Source organism: Nelusetta ayraudi, unplaced genomic scaffold, assembly GCF_046127955.1.
Source record: "Nelusetta ayraudi isolate G7.1 ecotype Tasmania unplaced genomic scaffold, CSIRO-AGI_Nayr_v1 ptg000008l, whole genome shotgun sequence".
NCBI classification, from domain to species: Eukaryota; Metazoa; Chordata; class Actinopteri; order Tetraodontiformes; family Monacanthidae; genus Nelusetta; species Nelusetta ayraudi.
Window position 1 is genome coordinate 5,794,917 of NW_027466058.1, and position 14,723 is coordinate 5,809,639.

At 52.6% G+C, this 14,723-nt stretch overlaps 1 protein-coding gene across 1 annotated transcript; it reads right to left on the reverse strand.

Moving 5' to 3' along the window:
* Positions 1–302: 302 nt before the first annotated feature.
* Positions 303–3,076, reverse strand: irf2bp2a (interferon regulatory factor 2 binding protein 2a). Its single transcript, XM_076018950.1, has 2 exons — positions 1,869–3,076; positions 303–1,449 (listed from the first exon to the last, which is right to left on the reverse strand). The coding sequence occupies exons 1-2, from the start codon at positions 2,701–2,703 to the stop codon at positions 734–736; spliced, it is 1,551 nt and encodes a 516-aa protein (XP_075875065.1). The 5' UTR covers positions 2,704–3,076; the 3' UTR covers positions 303–733.
* Between the last annotated feature and the right edge of the window lie 11,647 nt (positions 3,077–14,723).

Sequence of the window (14,723 nt, forward strand, 5' to 3'; positions counted from 1 at the left end):
ACTGGAAGGCATTGTTGTGTTGAGGACGCTGCCGCAGCAGCAGCAGCAGCAGTGGCAGCAGCGGCAGCAGCAGCAGCCTGTTCGCGTTGTGCAGCGTAAATCAAAAGTCTCCCCGAGCCGTCACAACAAGCCGTTGTATCTGAGCCCCCCCTCACCTCCCCCCTCCCCCAAACCCCCTCACCCCGCCGTCCCTCACCACCACCACCTCCCCTCCCCCACCCCAAACCCCCGTCTCCTCATCTGACCACAGTGCTGCGCTCGCCGCGGCAGGCACTCGAATGAAGCAAGCTCAGACAGTCGGGTTCATACAAGATCAGAAATTGTATTTGGCAATTTTTTTTTTTTTTTTTTTAAACAAGTGCATACAAGTACAGCTAAAAGCATTTCAGTTTTTTTCTGCCAAGTGCTCGTAGAGTAGCATTAGTCACATTCTACGTTAAACAGGAACTGCCACCAGACCTAGAAGTACATCAAGAATTCTGTTAAACATCAACAAAGAGGAACGTAGTCCATTATAATGAGTACATACCTTTTATCTTCAAAAATATAGAAACACAATGTATTCAAAAATCAAAAATTATACAACCATGTTTTTACGAAGTATACTCTTCCCTTGGGTCCAATATGTACAAGTCTGTTAGTTTTTGTTTGAATGGTATGTATGTGATATTTATATATTTATACTCATATTTCCGCTTCCCCCTCCTCCCCCGGAGACGTGCGCCGGACAAAATCAAGGGTCCCTCTCCTTTTTTACTTTGACGTCCCCCGCGAGGATGGTGGCGATCTCCCCCTGCATGAAAGCCCACGGTACGTTCGAGCCGACCAGGGGGCACTTCTCCCCGCTGGGACAGTACACCTCGCCCGTGGCACCCTGCTGCTTTATGCTCTCCCTCGAACACGGGAAGCAGAACTTGTGCGAGGGCACCGACGGGCACTGGACAAAGTGCGTGTCCTCCAGGCGCTCGTGGCACAGCGTGCAGCACAACGGTATGCTGCCCGGCACCGAGGAGTCCGGAATGCTCTGGGGGTGCACCTGGTCCATGCCCGGCACGTGGGGGGTGCCGGCGCCGGACGCGTCCCTCTGCGCCAGCCTCCTCTGGCTCATGGAGGGCGACAGCGGGCTGCTGCTGTTCCTCCTGGTGGTGGAGTGGACCTGGTTGGCATCCTTGGGGGAGCTGTTGCCGCCGGCGTTGTCCGCCGCCATGATGAGCGCCGCCATGGGCGACTGGCCGTTCTGGGCCGCTTCTGGAGGGGTGGTGCGCGAGTGGGGGGAGATGGTGGAGGGGGGCGAGGCGAAGCTCGGCGGGGGGACCGGAGGCATTTTGAGTCCGTCGGTGGGCGGCTGCAGCCACTGCTGGCCCTCGCCGTTGAGCTTGGCCGCCGTGCCCTCTCCCTCGGGCTCGGGGGACGCTTTCCTCTTCATGTTGCGGGGGTGTTTTCCTCTGTCTGGAGGGTGGGGAAAGGGTTAAAGCGCGACAGATGAGTTGCACAGCCCAGACCAGCAGCAGCACAGCAGCAACAATAACAGAATTTTTTTTTTCCACCACCACCCCCCCACCTCCACCCCCCCTTCCTATTCCTTTTTTGCCAGAGCCATGCTGCATCACATCACGGCGCGCAGAACAATGACACGAAAAACAAAGAGGCAGTCTAAAATAAACACTTCCACAAACTGAACAGCGAGGTAGTAGAGCACTATGAGCGCTTTCATTATCGTCAGCACATTCCTGAAGTGGTGAACACAAATTACGAAAAACAAAACGAGCAACAACAACAAAAAAAACAAACACACACACACACAAACATGAATGCATTTTTTTTGTTTTCATTTTTCAAAATAAAACGGAAGCCCACTGGCTGCTCACCTGACTTGGACGCCGTGGCGCTGCTCTCGTATCCCATCACCCTTTGTTGCATGGCCGCATGGTCCTTCTTGAACCTGTTGTCGAACGTGTGCAGCGCCATCAGGTCCCTCACCGTCTTGCCCTTGCCCATCCACTCGGCTTCGGCTCGGTTCTTGTGGCTCTCGGAGATCTCCGGCGTGAGGCTGTCCGGTCTGTGCTTCTCCTTCGCCTCACGCTCGTGCTCGGAGCTCGACACCGAGGCGGGTCTCTTGACGCCGAGGTCGGCGGGGCTGCCGGCGGCCAGCGCGGGGGGAAGCCCCATCTGGCCCGGTCTGCCGTTGACGGCGTGCACCGGGGCCAGGTTCCCGTTCAAAGGCACTAGATTCGGGGGCACCGTGTTATTCCTGCGCGGGTTGGGGCTCTGTCGGTTCAACTCGGGGGGCTCGTCGGGCTTAGGAAATCCATTGGGGACGGGGATGCCGTTCGCCTGCCTGCTGGACTGGTACTCGGGACCCAGCCGGGGCGGCCGGTCGGACGAGAGCGGGTAGCGGTCCAGCGGCTGCGGCGGCCGGGAGCCCGGGTCCCCCGCGGCCGCGTGGTTGATGGCCTGGATCTCCTTCCCGGAGAGCTGCGACTTGCCCTGGCCGCCGGACCTGCCCTCCTGGAAGCCGTGAGCCCTCTTGAGCTGCCGCGCCGTCTCGATGACGAACTCGATGCGGTCGGCTCCCTCGTAGTTGACACATCCCCGGCACACGGGCTCGGTAAAATCCCAGATCATGGCCCACGGCATGCGGGGCAAGTCGCACAAATAGCACGACTGCCGCCTGGAAGAAGCAGCGACCGCTGCGGACGACATGGCGCTCGTCGTCGACCCTCCCGGAAAAGAGAAACCCCAAAATGTGTCTTATTCTCCCGCTTTTTCCGTCGAAGCTTCCTTTCAAAAAAAAAAAAAAAAAAAAAAAAGCCAATAAAAGAGCAAGTTCCCGTGGATGGAAGGAAAAAAAAACACACGCACACGCGAAGCGGTCTTCCTCCGACTCTCGGCGGCGACGACGCAGAAGTTTTAGAGGGAGAAGTTCATGTCGGTGTGTACTTTACTACGGCGTCCTCCTCTATCTATCTCCGCTGACTCTCTACTACTGGCTCAATGTGGAGCAGTGACGTCACCACGTCGCCTGCTTCCACTTCAGTTTCTATTGACTTGATTTCTTCGACAGACCCCCTCCCTCCCTCACACACACACCCCCTCCAGGTTTGCTGCAGTCTCTCTCTCTTGTCACCGACGAGCGGCGGGGTTTTATTTTTATTTCCACTTTAATCATTTAAAGCCGTGCCAAAAAAAAAAGAAGCTACGCCGAAGATCAGCTTCGCCGCCGCCGCCTTCCTGACCGAAGGGAAGAACCCGCAGCAGCACACGTCCTATTATTATTATTATTATTATCACCGTAAGCCCCGCGACAAAATGGGTATAAAAGGAAGGTCGGATTCGCCGATGTCAGCGTTCACGAAATTAATTCAGATTTTTTTTGTTGTTGTTGTTGTTGTTGCATGGAATTCATAAAGGGAGACTAATCGCCGCAGATCAAACCGGAATCAAAACATACTCCGGCGTCTCTCCTCGCTGCTGCTGCCGCCGCCGCTGATTCTGCTGCTGCTGCTTTGTCCTAAATTCGGCTTTATCCGCTCGCTGCTGCCGCAGCAGCTTGTTTTTCTCAATGCACAGCGCCGCGACGCCACTAGCTGCTGCTGCTGCTGCTGCTGCTGCTGCTGCTGCTACTACTACCGCCGCCGCTGCTGCTGCTGCTGCTGCCGCTGCCGTGCACTGAATGAGGTGGGTCGAGCCTTTTTTCGGAAGGGGAAAAAAAAACAAAAAAAAAAACAACTCTGCTGCTTTCTTTAGGGTTTTTGACTCGGGCAACAACAAGTGCACGCGTGTGTGCTTTCGATTCACTACACGTGCATTAATAGTTTAAAAGCAGCAGCGTTGAAAGGAATTTGAATTTGAAACATTTGTCATGGCTGTCTGCGGTTTGATTCTTTCGGTGCAGCCTCTCTCTCTCTCTCTCTCTCTCTCTCTCTCTCTCTCTCTCTTTTCTTTTTTTTTTTTGCATCATATTACAAACACGGCTCATCACATTTTCCTGACTTGTGAAAAGAGAGAGAGAGAGAGAGAGAGAGAGAGAGGCGCCTGCTGCATTAGCCAGTAACCAGGAAGCTCTGTCATGAGGTGGGGATTTCCAGCCAGTGTGTCGTAGACTTGAATGGATGGGGGGGAGGGGGGGGAGCTCTGCCCACATTTTTTTTTTTTTTTTTTTGAAAAATAAAAATTCTATTGCGGTGAGTGGAGACAGCTGTCCAGATATGCCACCCTTTAATGAAATTGCACACGCATGAATCATCCATTCAGACTCTTAGTAATTTGAAGAAGAAGAAAAAAAAAAAAAAAACGGTGAACAAAAAAGCGAAAGAAAGAAAAGGAAAGTCTGAGTGGTGAAGCAAGACCGGTGACTTCACTTTCATGCCGAACGTTGAACAGGTCGTGCAAAACCCCAGCCAAAAGAAAAAAGAAAAGAAAAAAAAAAATTCCCCTGAAGCGAGTGAAGGAGTAGGTTTGAACCGGAGGAGTGTCCCAGCAGTTTGCGGATACCTCCTCCTCCTCCTCCTCCCACTCGTCTGGGCTCATTCCAACTCGTTGCAGCTCAGGCTTAGCCCCCGCGGGGCTGTGGGTGAGGCAATGTGTCTGTAACCTACAGACACAAAGCAGGATATGTTTGTGCAAGTCCGTGTGACGTTGGAAAGAGGAAGCGAGACGTTCTTCAGTCACGTACCCTCATCCGCCTCGCCCATCTACGGGACGGCGGCGCAGCGTGTTGGCTCGCTGCCCGCGGCATGAGCCTCATCTCTGAAGGCTTCCGTGAACACACGCACACTTACACACACGCGCACGTATGCACTCACACACACACACACACACACAAAAAAAACAAGTTCTGCCCTAACACAGCGAGCAAAATAACATTCCCCTGAAGCCAGAGCCAGTCAGAGGCGCGTCGACGGTGTTATTACCCTTACTGGAAACTACCGCGCCATTTTTCCCATCCCCTGCTTTCACTCCTGCTGCTCTGCTCTGCTCTGCTCTGCTCTGCTCTGCTCTGCTTTGCTTTGCTCGCTCGCAGGGGCGGGCGGCAGCACAACACGAGGAAGTGTTGTTGGGGGCTTTCACGGCAGTTTGAGGAAATGACTGTTGGCGCGGCCAAATAAACAAATTCTTTCCCCGAGATCGGCGGGAGGCCGCTGCCTCAGCACTTTGATCCTGTTTAGTTTCCACTCGGCTCGAGTTTGCGCAGGGAAAATAGCCGCGCGACGTGCTGAGGCTCAACCGGTGGCGGAGCAACGTGGTGGCCCAGTGGGAGGGGGAGGGGGGGGCACCACATCAGGGGGGCGATGGGAGTTGGGTGATTTGAAAGAAGGCCTCACACTTCTACACTACAGCAACTCAAGCGTGGATGTATTGGAAGAACTCGATATCAAGTTGGCAATTTGACAGCGCTGCGATTTATTTCCCCCCAGTGGCCACTCAAGGTACTGCAGCTACCCTATAGGCCCAAAAGGCATTTTTCCCATAGACCGCAATACAAAAACAAATGCCTGTTAATCGACTTTTTAAGTAAGGGACTTTTAATCCTTTCTGAATAATCAAAAAATAGTTTATTCCCAATGTGACGTCACACAGCATTGTACGTGCGAGATCTCGGCTCTTCTGATTGGCTTGTGTGTCCCGATGCGTCACATGAGCGACAGAGGCATGATGGAAAGTGACACAACTGCTCACGCCCTATGGAAGCGTATCGTGCCGCAGTAACCTGGAAGCAAAAAAAAAAAACTTTTTCGGCTGAGTGAGCAACTCAGTTGAAATTCACTAACACTGATTGTAGGGCAGAAGGAACTAGCTAGATATGTAGGTTTCAATATTTCGTAAGTCATTTTTTGGGCCAAATTGTCATATCTGCCTAACTTTACCGATGTGCTTGCTAAAAAAAAAAAGTGTTTTTTCTTGTTTTTCAAAAACATTCAAGTATGACTTAGCCAACTATGCTATTAGGCTAACAATATATCACATATTGGTTTATTATCAACGTGAACATTGGTGGAGATTTGCTGTCCTCTCGTTCATAGGAATGGTGTCAGGCCGACTGTTATAAGGTCACCCTGAAAACATTTAATAAATACCAAAAAAAAACTACAGCTACAGTAAGAATAACAAAAACAGTCATATAGTCATTTCAGGTATCTACAATATTGCCACCAGAGTCTTGATCTCACCCCGTGGCCACCGCATGGAAATATTTCTGGCTCCGCCACCAGACTCTGAATCTAAATTCAGAATAATTCAAAAGAATGCGGCGGCGCAGGGAAAACAGCTGAGTCGCGCACAGACGGGCCCAGGCAACAAAAGGTCTGAGACCAGACGTGCACAGATGGCTCCAGTTGGCAGAACGCAGCGTTTGTGCGCAGCGAAACCACCACCGCAGAGAGTGACCCGGCTGATGGACGTCTCGCACGAGTCTCGACGGATCAGACTCAACAGCGGCGTCTTCAACCCAGTCTCTCTCTCTCGCTCGCTCGCTCGCTCGTCTTTTTCTTGTTTTGTTTTTCGAGAGGCGCACGGTTTGAGTCATGATGCAGCTAAATAAAGAGCGAGAGCGAGGTGACGACCAGGGGAATACCCGGCGTGTGACGAGATGACGTTACTGTGCCTCTCGCTGCTTTTCCCATAGCCTGTTAAATTTTATATTGCCAATCTTTTATTCATGGAAGCCATTCATTCCAGATTCGCTCAGAAGTTGGGTGCCTGAGCGAGAGCTCCGCGCCGGCTGTTTTTCCCCTCTTGCTCCCTCTCTCTCTCTCTCTCTCTCCCCCCCCCCCCTGCACAAAAACAACGTTGACGTTATATAACCTCTCTGGCACGACTCTGACATGTTGCGCAGACGCGGCTCGCGAGGGTTACGACGGGACACTGCGAGCGCAGGGAACGCAAAGTTTGAAGAGAGAGAGGGGGGTGTGGGGGGGTGGGGGGGTACGAAATAAATCTCGTTTATCACGGCTCCCCAGCTACCGCAATCACCCACCCACCCTCTCCTACACCCCCCCTTCGACCCCTCCCCCGCCCCTGCGCGCGGTGCTATTTTTAGCCGCACGTCCGGCAGGACGGCAACAGGCGCGGCAGCCGCGACAGCGCGGAGAGATAATGTTAATACATCCATCTTCCATTTTGGCCGCTTCCCCTCGCGCCGCGCGGTAATGCGTTTCTATTGATTTTTATTTGTGTTTGTTTAGTTTTATGAATGGATCCGAGCCCCCGGAAGCCACCGTGCGGAGCGCACGCTCGTGGGGAGAGAAAAAAAAAAAAAAAAAAAGAAAAACGACAAAAAAAAAGAAAGAAAACAAGCGAGGGTGTTTTAAAAGGAGAAGCCCGTCGAGAGGTAGGTATAAAATGGTGGAATTCAAATAAAATGGAGGGTCGACGGCGGAAAGGGGGGGGGGGGGTGGGTGTGGGGGTGGAGGGGCGACGAGAGGAGAGGAGAGGGGGGAAAAAAATGTGCTGGGCGGCTGGAATCTCGGGGCTGGAGGCTCGCGAAAGGTGATGTCATCGGGGCCGGAGAGCAAGAGGCGAGTGAAAAACAAGTCTCTCCCTCTCTCTCTCTCTCGCTCTCTCTCTCTCTCTCTCTCTCTCTTTATCCTGATCCTCTTTGCTAGTTCCAGTGGAGAGCGGAGGGGGTGGGGGGCGCTCGGCGGGGGCGGAGGGGACGTGCTGGCGGCCGGCCAAGGCAAGGGCTGCTGGGAAATGGCAGAGGATGCCAAGCAGGCCCCACCGCCAACATTAGAAGCTCACATCTTTGTTCTCAGAAACCTGGTGTGCTGCCAAAGGCCTCATTTCGGCTCCATGGCATGATTACACTGGATGTAGGCCAACTACTGAGAGCTCTCTCTCCCTCTCGCTCTCTCTCTCTCTCTCCCCCCGCCCCTCCCCTCTTTCCATCACTCTCCCTTTATGCCGCCTCCCTTGGCTCGCTCGCTCGCTCGCCCTCCCCTCCGCTCCCCTCCCTCCCTCCCTCTCTTTTTCCACCGCTTTCAATAGCTTACTGCCAAACATGCAGCAGTTGCCATGGCGGCAGAGAATGGAACATAGAAGAAGAAGAAGAAGAAGAAGAAGAAGGAGGAAAGAGAAAAAAAAGAAAAAAGAAGTGAGTAATGAGTCAGGCTTGGACCCAGATGTGCCACATGTGTAACCATTTTAGCACGCGCGCACGCACGCACGCACACAAGACGGTAACATATCCCCTTAATCTGCCCGGCTTGTCAGGAGACCACTGTGGACGGGGGAGGCGGGTGGGCGGGACAAAATAATCACAGCCAAAATCAGGGTCCAAAATAAAGAGGGTGGCGCAAATGTATTTTTGTTTTTGTTTTGTTTTTCTGCACGCGTTCTGAAGCGGGGTTAATATTGGTGTCGCTTCTGCAATGAAACACGCCGCTTATCTGACATCACTTCCCGCCCACTGTGGAACCCTCACCCCCACCCCCACCCCCTCCACCACACACACACACACACACACACACACGCACACACCCCTCCCCCGACCGCACGCTGATGTAAACAACACGTTCCAGCTCAGTCGCCGTGCTGTGCAAGCGGCCTCGTAGCAACGTGAGTGTTGCAGCAGCAGCAGCAGCAGCAGCAGCAGCAGCAGCTCACCCTTAAAAGGAGGTTCGAGGCACGAGGAGCCGTTCCACCTCCGTCAGCCGCTCCGCCTCGGGAGGAAAGAAATGTTCAAAATGTCATTCGGCTGCATTCTCACGCGCGCACGTAAAACTCGTTTCTGCACAACCTGGCTTTTTACTCCCTGCGACCGATCTGCAGCCAATTCCCGAGGGACGCCCGGTGCGCCACGTGTTGCGTTCGTGTGTGTGTGTTACCCTCGCTTTACGTTCGGACTCGCTGTACGACACCCCGGCGTCTCGCAATGCTTCCATTTTTAAGCTGTTATTTTTCTCGCCGAGCCAAAAAGGAAAGAAGGCAGCGTTTCATCTGTTATATAACCTCCCTCTCCCTCTGGGCCAAAATAAAACTTTCCCAAAGTAGGATTATTTATAACAGGAGCACCTGTCTTTTTTTTTTTTCTTTTTTTTTCGTCGGAGCTGCTAAACGGACTCCCGACGTCCTCGGCTCGACGGTCACAGAGCCGGCCGCTCTCAAATGTCACATTCTCGCAGGCAGACATCATCTTCACACGGCTGCAGCAGCCTCTCTTCTTCCTCCCTTCTTCTTTTTTTTTTTTTTTGCCGTTTGGTGAGACGCCAAAAGCAATTCGCACTCGCCACTTTTTGCATATATTATCTTCGTCAAACGGTTGCATAAAAACCTTAGTGAATAATACATAAAAAAAAACAAAAAAACATATGAGATAACATGCATATTTATAACGCCTTTATTTATTTCAGCGTGTTGCCACTGGAGCCAGAGATCAAAGCAGCCGCGGCTCCTCCAGTAACATTTGCCTTGAGAGCGCGAGGGGCTTAGCGTTCTGTGATGCACAGAATGCTAAGCGACATGACTTGCGAGCGAACGGGGGAGGTGGGGGTGGAGCCAAGAATAGCCCCCCCCCCCCCCAAAAAAAAAGAGAAAAAAAAAATTCTGACCCAATTGGAAAACCTCAAGTCTCTGAACGTCGGTGGCGGGGAGAAGCGCTTCGTGGATTGCATGCGGAGAGAAAGAAAGCAAAAGGGAAAAAAAAAAAAAAAAAAAAGTCTCAGCGCTGCGGTCACGTTTTGGGAAAGTGATTTTTCGTCTTCATCTTCTTCCTTTGCTGCTCTTGAGCCCCGAGCACAATTACAGGGACTGGCCCCTTTTTCTTGAAGGGGGGGGGGGGGCGTAAATCAGGCGAGGTTTTTCTGTCTTCCATTCCTCGCATGCCGCTCTGCCCACCCTTTGATCGCCTCGAGTTTTTCTTTTTTTTTTTTTTTTTTTTACGACGGATGTTTCATCACGGGCGAGTGCGTCCCCTCTCCAGCCCTCCCTCCCTCCCATAAAAGTGCAAGTTGTCACGACGGTGTGGCATTCATTATGCGCCTGCGGTTTTTGTGGGCCTGGCCGGCCCCGAGCAGCTGGGGAACGCTGCTCGTCACACTCGGACCGCTCCCCGCCCGGCGGTGGGAGGCGGGTGAAGGTCAGGAGATGAGTGCTGCCTCTCCCCCCCGTCCTCCCTCCCTCCCTCCCTCCCTCGCCAACAAGTCTGTGTGTCACAAAGCCCCTTTAAAACCACAGGGCACATGGGCGCAGAGTGGCTCACACCCACTTTGAAAGCCTCGTGGCAGACGGCGCCGGAATAGGAAGCGGCAGCGAGCGAGCGAGTTCCCCAGGTTTTAGCCGCAGCCACGTGTTGCGACAACTCGCTTCCTGCAGCGTTTGGCTTTTCATTTTGATTCCTAATGACAAGGCAGACCCCGTAATAATTACAGGCAACTTCGGAATACGACTTCTTACAGGGGACTGCTGGTGATTGCGCTAAACGATGAAGATACTTCATGCGCCGATGGTCCCGCTACCGTCGCGTAGCTTAGCCTGTTGTTTTCTCTGCTTACATGTAAAAACTCAAAGTGGTGGAGGACGGCTGGGCTGAGCTGCTCAATGACAACAAACTATCTGGCAGTGGCGGGCTGTCAGTCTAAACAATCTTGGAAAAGTACATTTCCCCCATAAATATGATTCTAAAGTCTTTCTCAATACTCTGTTCTTTTCCCGTCATATAATATCCACTCGGTTGTGCTGCTTCCATTGTTGTATATATTACGGTGGAGTTCTTATCCAATCATATATTTCAGCCCGTCCGTTGCAATAGCAGATCTGGAGTAGATGTCAAAGCTAGCTAGCTAGCTAGCTTTACACTGAACTTCACACGTACGCGACCCGAGATTGGATAAGCCCTGAGAAGCTGACAGACTGAACTCAACCCGCAGATCCGGCTGCCACCACGGCGAACCCACAACAGCTGAAGGAGAATGTAAGATTAGGTGCCGAATCATCGGTAATTGATAACGAAAATAAAGTGGCACATTAGTGCAGCAGCCGCGCCAACGTGCTCAATGGTTTGTTTCATTGCCGTCCTGTTGGTCTCATATGAATTGGTGACAATGCAGTTTATTGGACAAGAGTTTAAGCTTACTGTACTTTTAGTGGATTTATTAAAACATTGTCTAGGAATTTCTTAAAATTGCCTTTTATTTTTAAGACAGCGTCAGTGGCCTTGGTGTCTTAATTGCAATTCAAATGCAGAATTTTGCTGGACTGGTTCATCCATATGAAGGTGACGCAACATGTGAAGTGTGTTCAAACAGTAGGGTCATATCGAGGATATTATGAGGTGTATCAATATAGGGTGCACTAAATAGACATCAAAGACGGCCTACGTGCGAAATGCACGGCCCGCCACTGATTTCTGGGAAGCAAAAAAAAAAAGTCTTTTGGTTTGATGCAAATCCGTCAGGTTTGTTGTTTATATAGTGTTAGCACTACTAATAGCAAGTCCCAAGTGTTACATAAATACAACCCGGTCGTCGGTTTGTTGTCCCGCTGTTTTCATTCGTTCCTTTCAGTTGAAGACGAGCCGAGCGTCTCCACCCCCCCCTCCCCAACCCATTGTTGAAATGAAAGTGATGACGGGTCCTTTTTTTTTTTCCGAGCCCGAGATCGCATTACCTCAACGCGGAGCGCCGTCTTATGACAAACTAGTTTTGCAACAAAAGGCGTTGTTGTCATAAGGACAGTCATCAGCGCAGCGTTTAGTCACGTTGGCCACCGCTGAGCTCGGCAGAGAAGGCGCAACTGCGGCGTGGGAACGGTAATGCCCCCCCCCGCCCCCCTCGCAAAAAAATAAAAATAATAATTGTTGCAGCGAGCGCAGCGGCCTTGAAGGGGGGTCCGATAAGCACGAGGGAGGAGATACCGGGCGCACACAGGCAGCTTGTTAAACAGGACGTGGCTCCGCAGGTCCGGGCAGGTTGTTAAACGGTTAACAAACAAAAAGGTTGCCACCCCCCCCCCCCTCCACCCCCTTGCGTTAAGTGACGGGCTGCACATTGTTCGGATGTGTAACTTGACCTTGCCGCGTTGCCGAGAGCCGTCCGAGCGGCTTGTTGCTCTCAACAATGCGGGATAAAGTTCACCAGGAACCTGGTTTCCACACAATGGAGTGGGGGGGGGGGGGGAGGGGCAGACGGCCTTGGAGCGGAAATTGTTTCACACCGCCTGACAAGTCTGGCTACACCCAGTTTGGCCTGAAGGACAACGCGCACGCGCACGCGCACACGCACGCACACCCTCCTCCGTGTTTTTCCGCGCTCGTATTTTTCACATGCGAGCGAGGCCCCCGCAAATCTGCTTGGCTCATCAAGAAACGGCGGCAGAGCTCACTTCCTCGATCTCAGCGTGACGTCGGCCCACTTCGCTCAAAGTGCGGTTGCTCAACCAGAAAAGAAAGGGGGAGGGGGGGGGAGCAAAGTTCACCTCCTGCACAAGCGAGGCGGGGGGGTGGGGGGTAAATAAAGCTATAAGCGCTCACATGATCCCAACCCGGAGTTAACCATTTGCAGCGGTGGGGTGGTGGTGTGTGTGTAATCTGGGTAAATAGGGTGCAGTGTGTGCTTGTGAGGAGAAGAAGAAAAGACACACACACACACACACACACACACACACACACACCAACATGCGGCGTGCAAGGACACGAAACTCGTCACGCCACCAGTCACCCAACACAGAGACCGGGGCTCCTCCTTCCTGCTGCTGCTGCTGCTGCTGCTGCTGCTGCTAAACAATGCATGCGGGTCACGGCAGACGCTCCCATTCCAAAGTCGCTCTCACTCGCTCACTCACAAGACGCTGGAATGCTGTTGTGACACACCGGGAGAGTTGTGTTGATGCAAGGGTTAAACATTGAACGGCTCTGACACACACACACACACACACACACACACACACACACACATGCGGGCAGGCAAACAGACAGTGGAGCTGCCAGCAGGGCGGGAGGTTCAACCGCTCCGACGCTGGTTGGTCGGTCGGTCGGTCGGCCGGTCGGAACGTCCTGTTTATCTTTCCAGTTTGGCCGGCCGTCCTCGGCCACTCCCAGTCGGGTTTATCAACGTCAAAAAAAAGGGAAGAAAAAAATTCCCTCCTCCCACCCCACACCCAGCCACCTTTAACTGGAGCCAGGTGCAGCCACTGCAGCTGCAGCAGCGGCGGTGCGATGCTTCACATAATACTCCGCAGCAAAGCAAAAAAAGAAAAAAGAGAAAAACCACCCTGCGTGTTTTTGTTGTGCGCAGGGGTTACTGGGTGTGTGTGTGTGTGTGTGTGTGCAAGCCGGGTTGCATACCGTGCGCTAATCCCTGCCTGCACGCTGTTGCCGAAAGGTTCAGCTGGAGTTCAGCCCGCGTTCATTATTCATACGTGCGTTATTCGTGCTCGTCGGGCGACGGGCAAGAGGCACAAGGGGAGCCTCTGTTTCCGCGCACAGTGTCCACAAAACTATATTATTTTTTTTTCAGGGAGGTGGTGGGAGTTTTTTTTTTTTTTTTTCCAGGATAACAGAGGTCCACTATTTGTTCCTTTGGATTCCCGTAGCGGGGTTGCTAACCGCGTGGCGCGGCACAGCGCAGCGCAGCGCAGCACAGCGCAGCCCTCTCTCCCTTCAGTTTTAATGGGTGTTGGCAACACCGGGGAAAAATCCCTGCTTAACAATTCGAGGAAAGCCGAGCCACCTGGAAATCTCATGACTTCCTGAATCTAATTCCAGGCCACCAGGGCCTATCAGACTGTCTGCGCTGCAGCTTTCCACCGGGGAGCGTAAACACTGAGTGTCAGGCGCGTGTTTTTTTTTTTTTTTTTTAAGTTTTTTTTTTCCTGCCGGAGCCGGTGGTGTTGAATCAGGCATTAGTGCTCATGTAATGCCTGAACTCAAATGAACCCAACTGTCCTGGCAAAGCCCTGCTTAAATTCCCCCCCCCCCCCTCCAACCACCACAGACGCACACACACACTTGTTCGACAGATTCACAGCGATCCACGGTCGACACCGTGAGTCTATTCTCGTGCTTTTTTGCACCGTGCACTTTCCTCCTCGCTGTGTAATGACAGAGGTTAGCAGACGGCTGCAATTTCCAACCTCGTGGGGCTTGCGATTGTGATGCGAAAGTGAACAAAAACAGCCGAGGTGTGACACCACCGAGGGAGAATCCAGAACAAAATCCCCCTCCCTTTCATGTCAGCGGCAGCGGCGTTGCTGCGTCGGCGGACCGTGACCTCATCCAAAAGTTTAACACGCGGGCCGGCCGGCGCTGCTTTTGTTATCTTGAAAAAAAAAAAAAAAAAACTTGCAAAGCAGCACATTCCAGTCCTCGGCGGCAGAGAGGAAAGAAAGCGAGGCAAAAAACGCGGCGAGCAGAAAACGTGATAAGCAAATGAATTAACCCTCCGAACCCGGTGAGCAGCGGAGCGCGGAGCTAAAAAAAAACAAACAACAACAACAACAACAAATGAAACAAACACGACAACGCAACACATCGGCTGGGATGGAGATGCACTTTCCGAAGCGGAGCGGGGCGGCCGCATATGTAGGTCAGCTGCGGACTCGGGAGCCGCGGAGCTTCTTTTTTTGCGTGCTTACTCAGCAAGCCCCAGTGTTGAGCCGAGCTCCCCTTTTAGGCTTTTAAAAAATGAAAACAGACCACGGAGGGCAGGAAAGAGCCGCAGGGAGGATCGCAGCCAGTGTGCGAAAGAGAGAGAGGGGGGGGGGGGGCGTCTGGGGGGGTGAGACCCCCC

Coding starts and splice junctions, on each gene's coding strand:
- irf2bp2a (XM_076018950.1), bottom strand. CDS start 2,703: ATGTCGTCCGCAGCGGTCGCTGCTTCTTCCAGGCGGCAGTCGTGCTAT. Junction 1,450..1,868: donor CGCCACGGCGTCCAAGTCAG/GTGAGCAGCCAG, acceptor CCCACCCTCCAG/ACAGAGGAAAACACCCCCGC.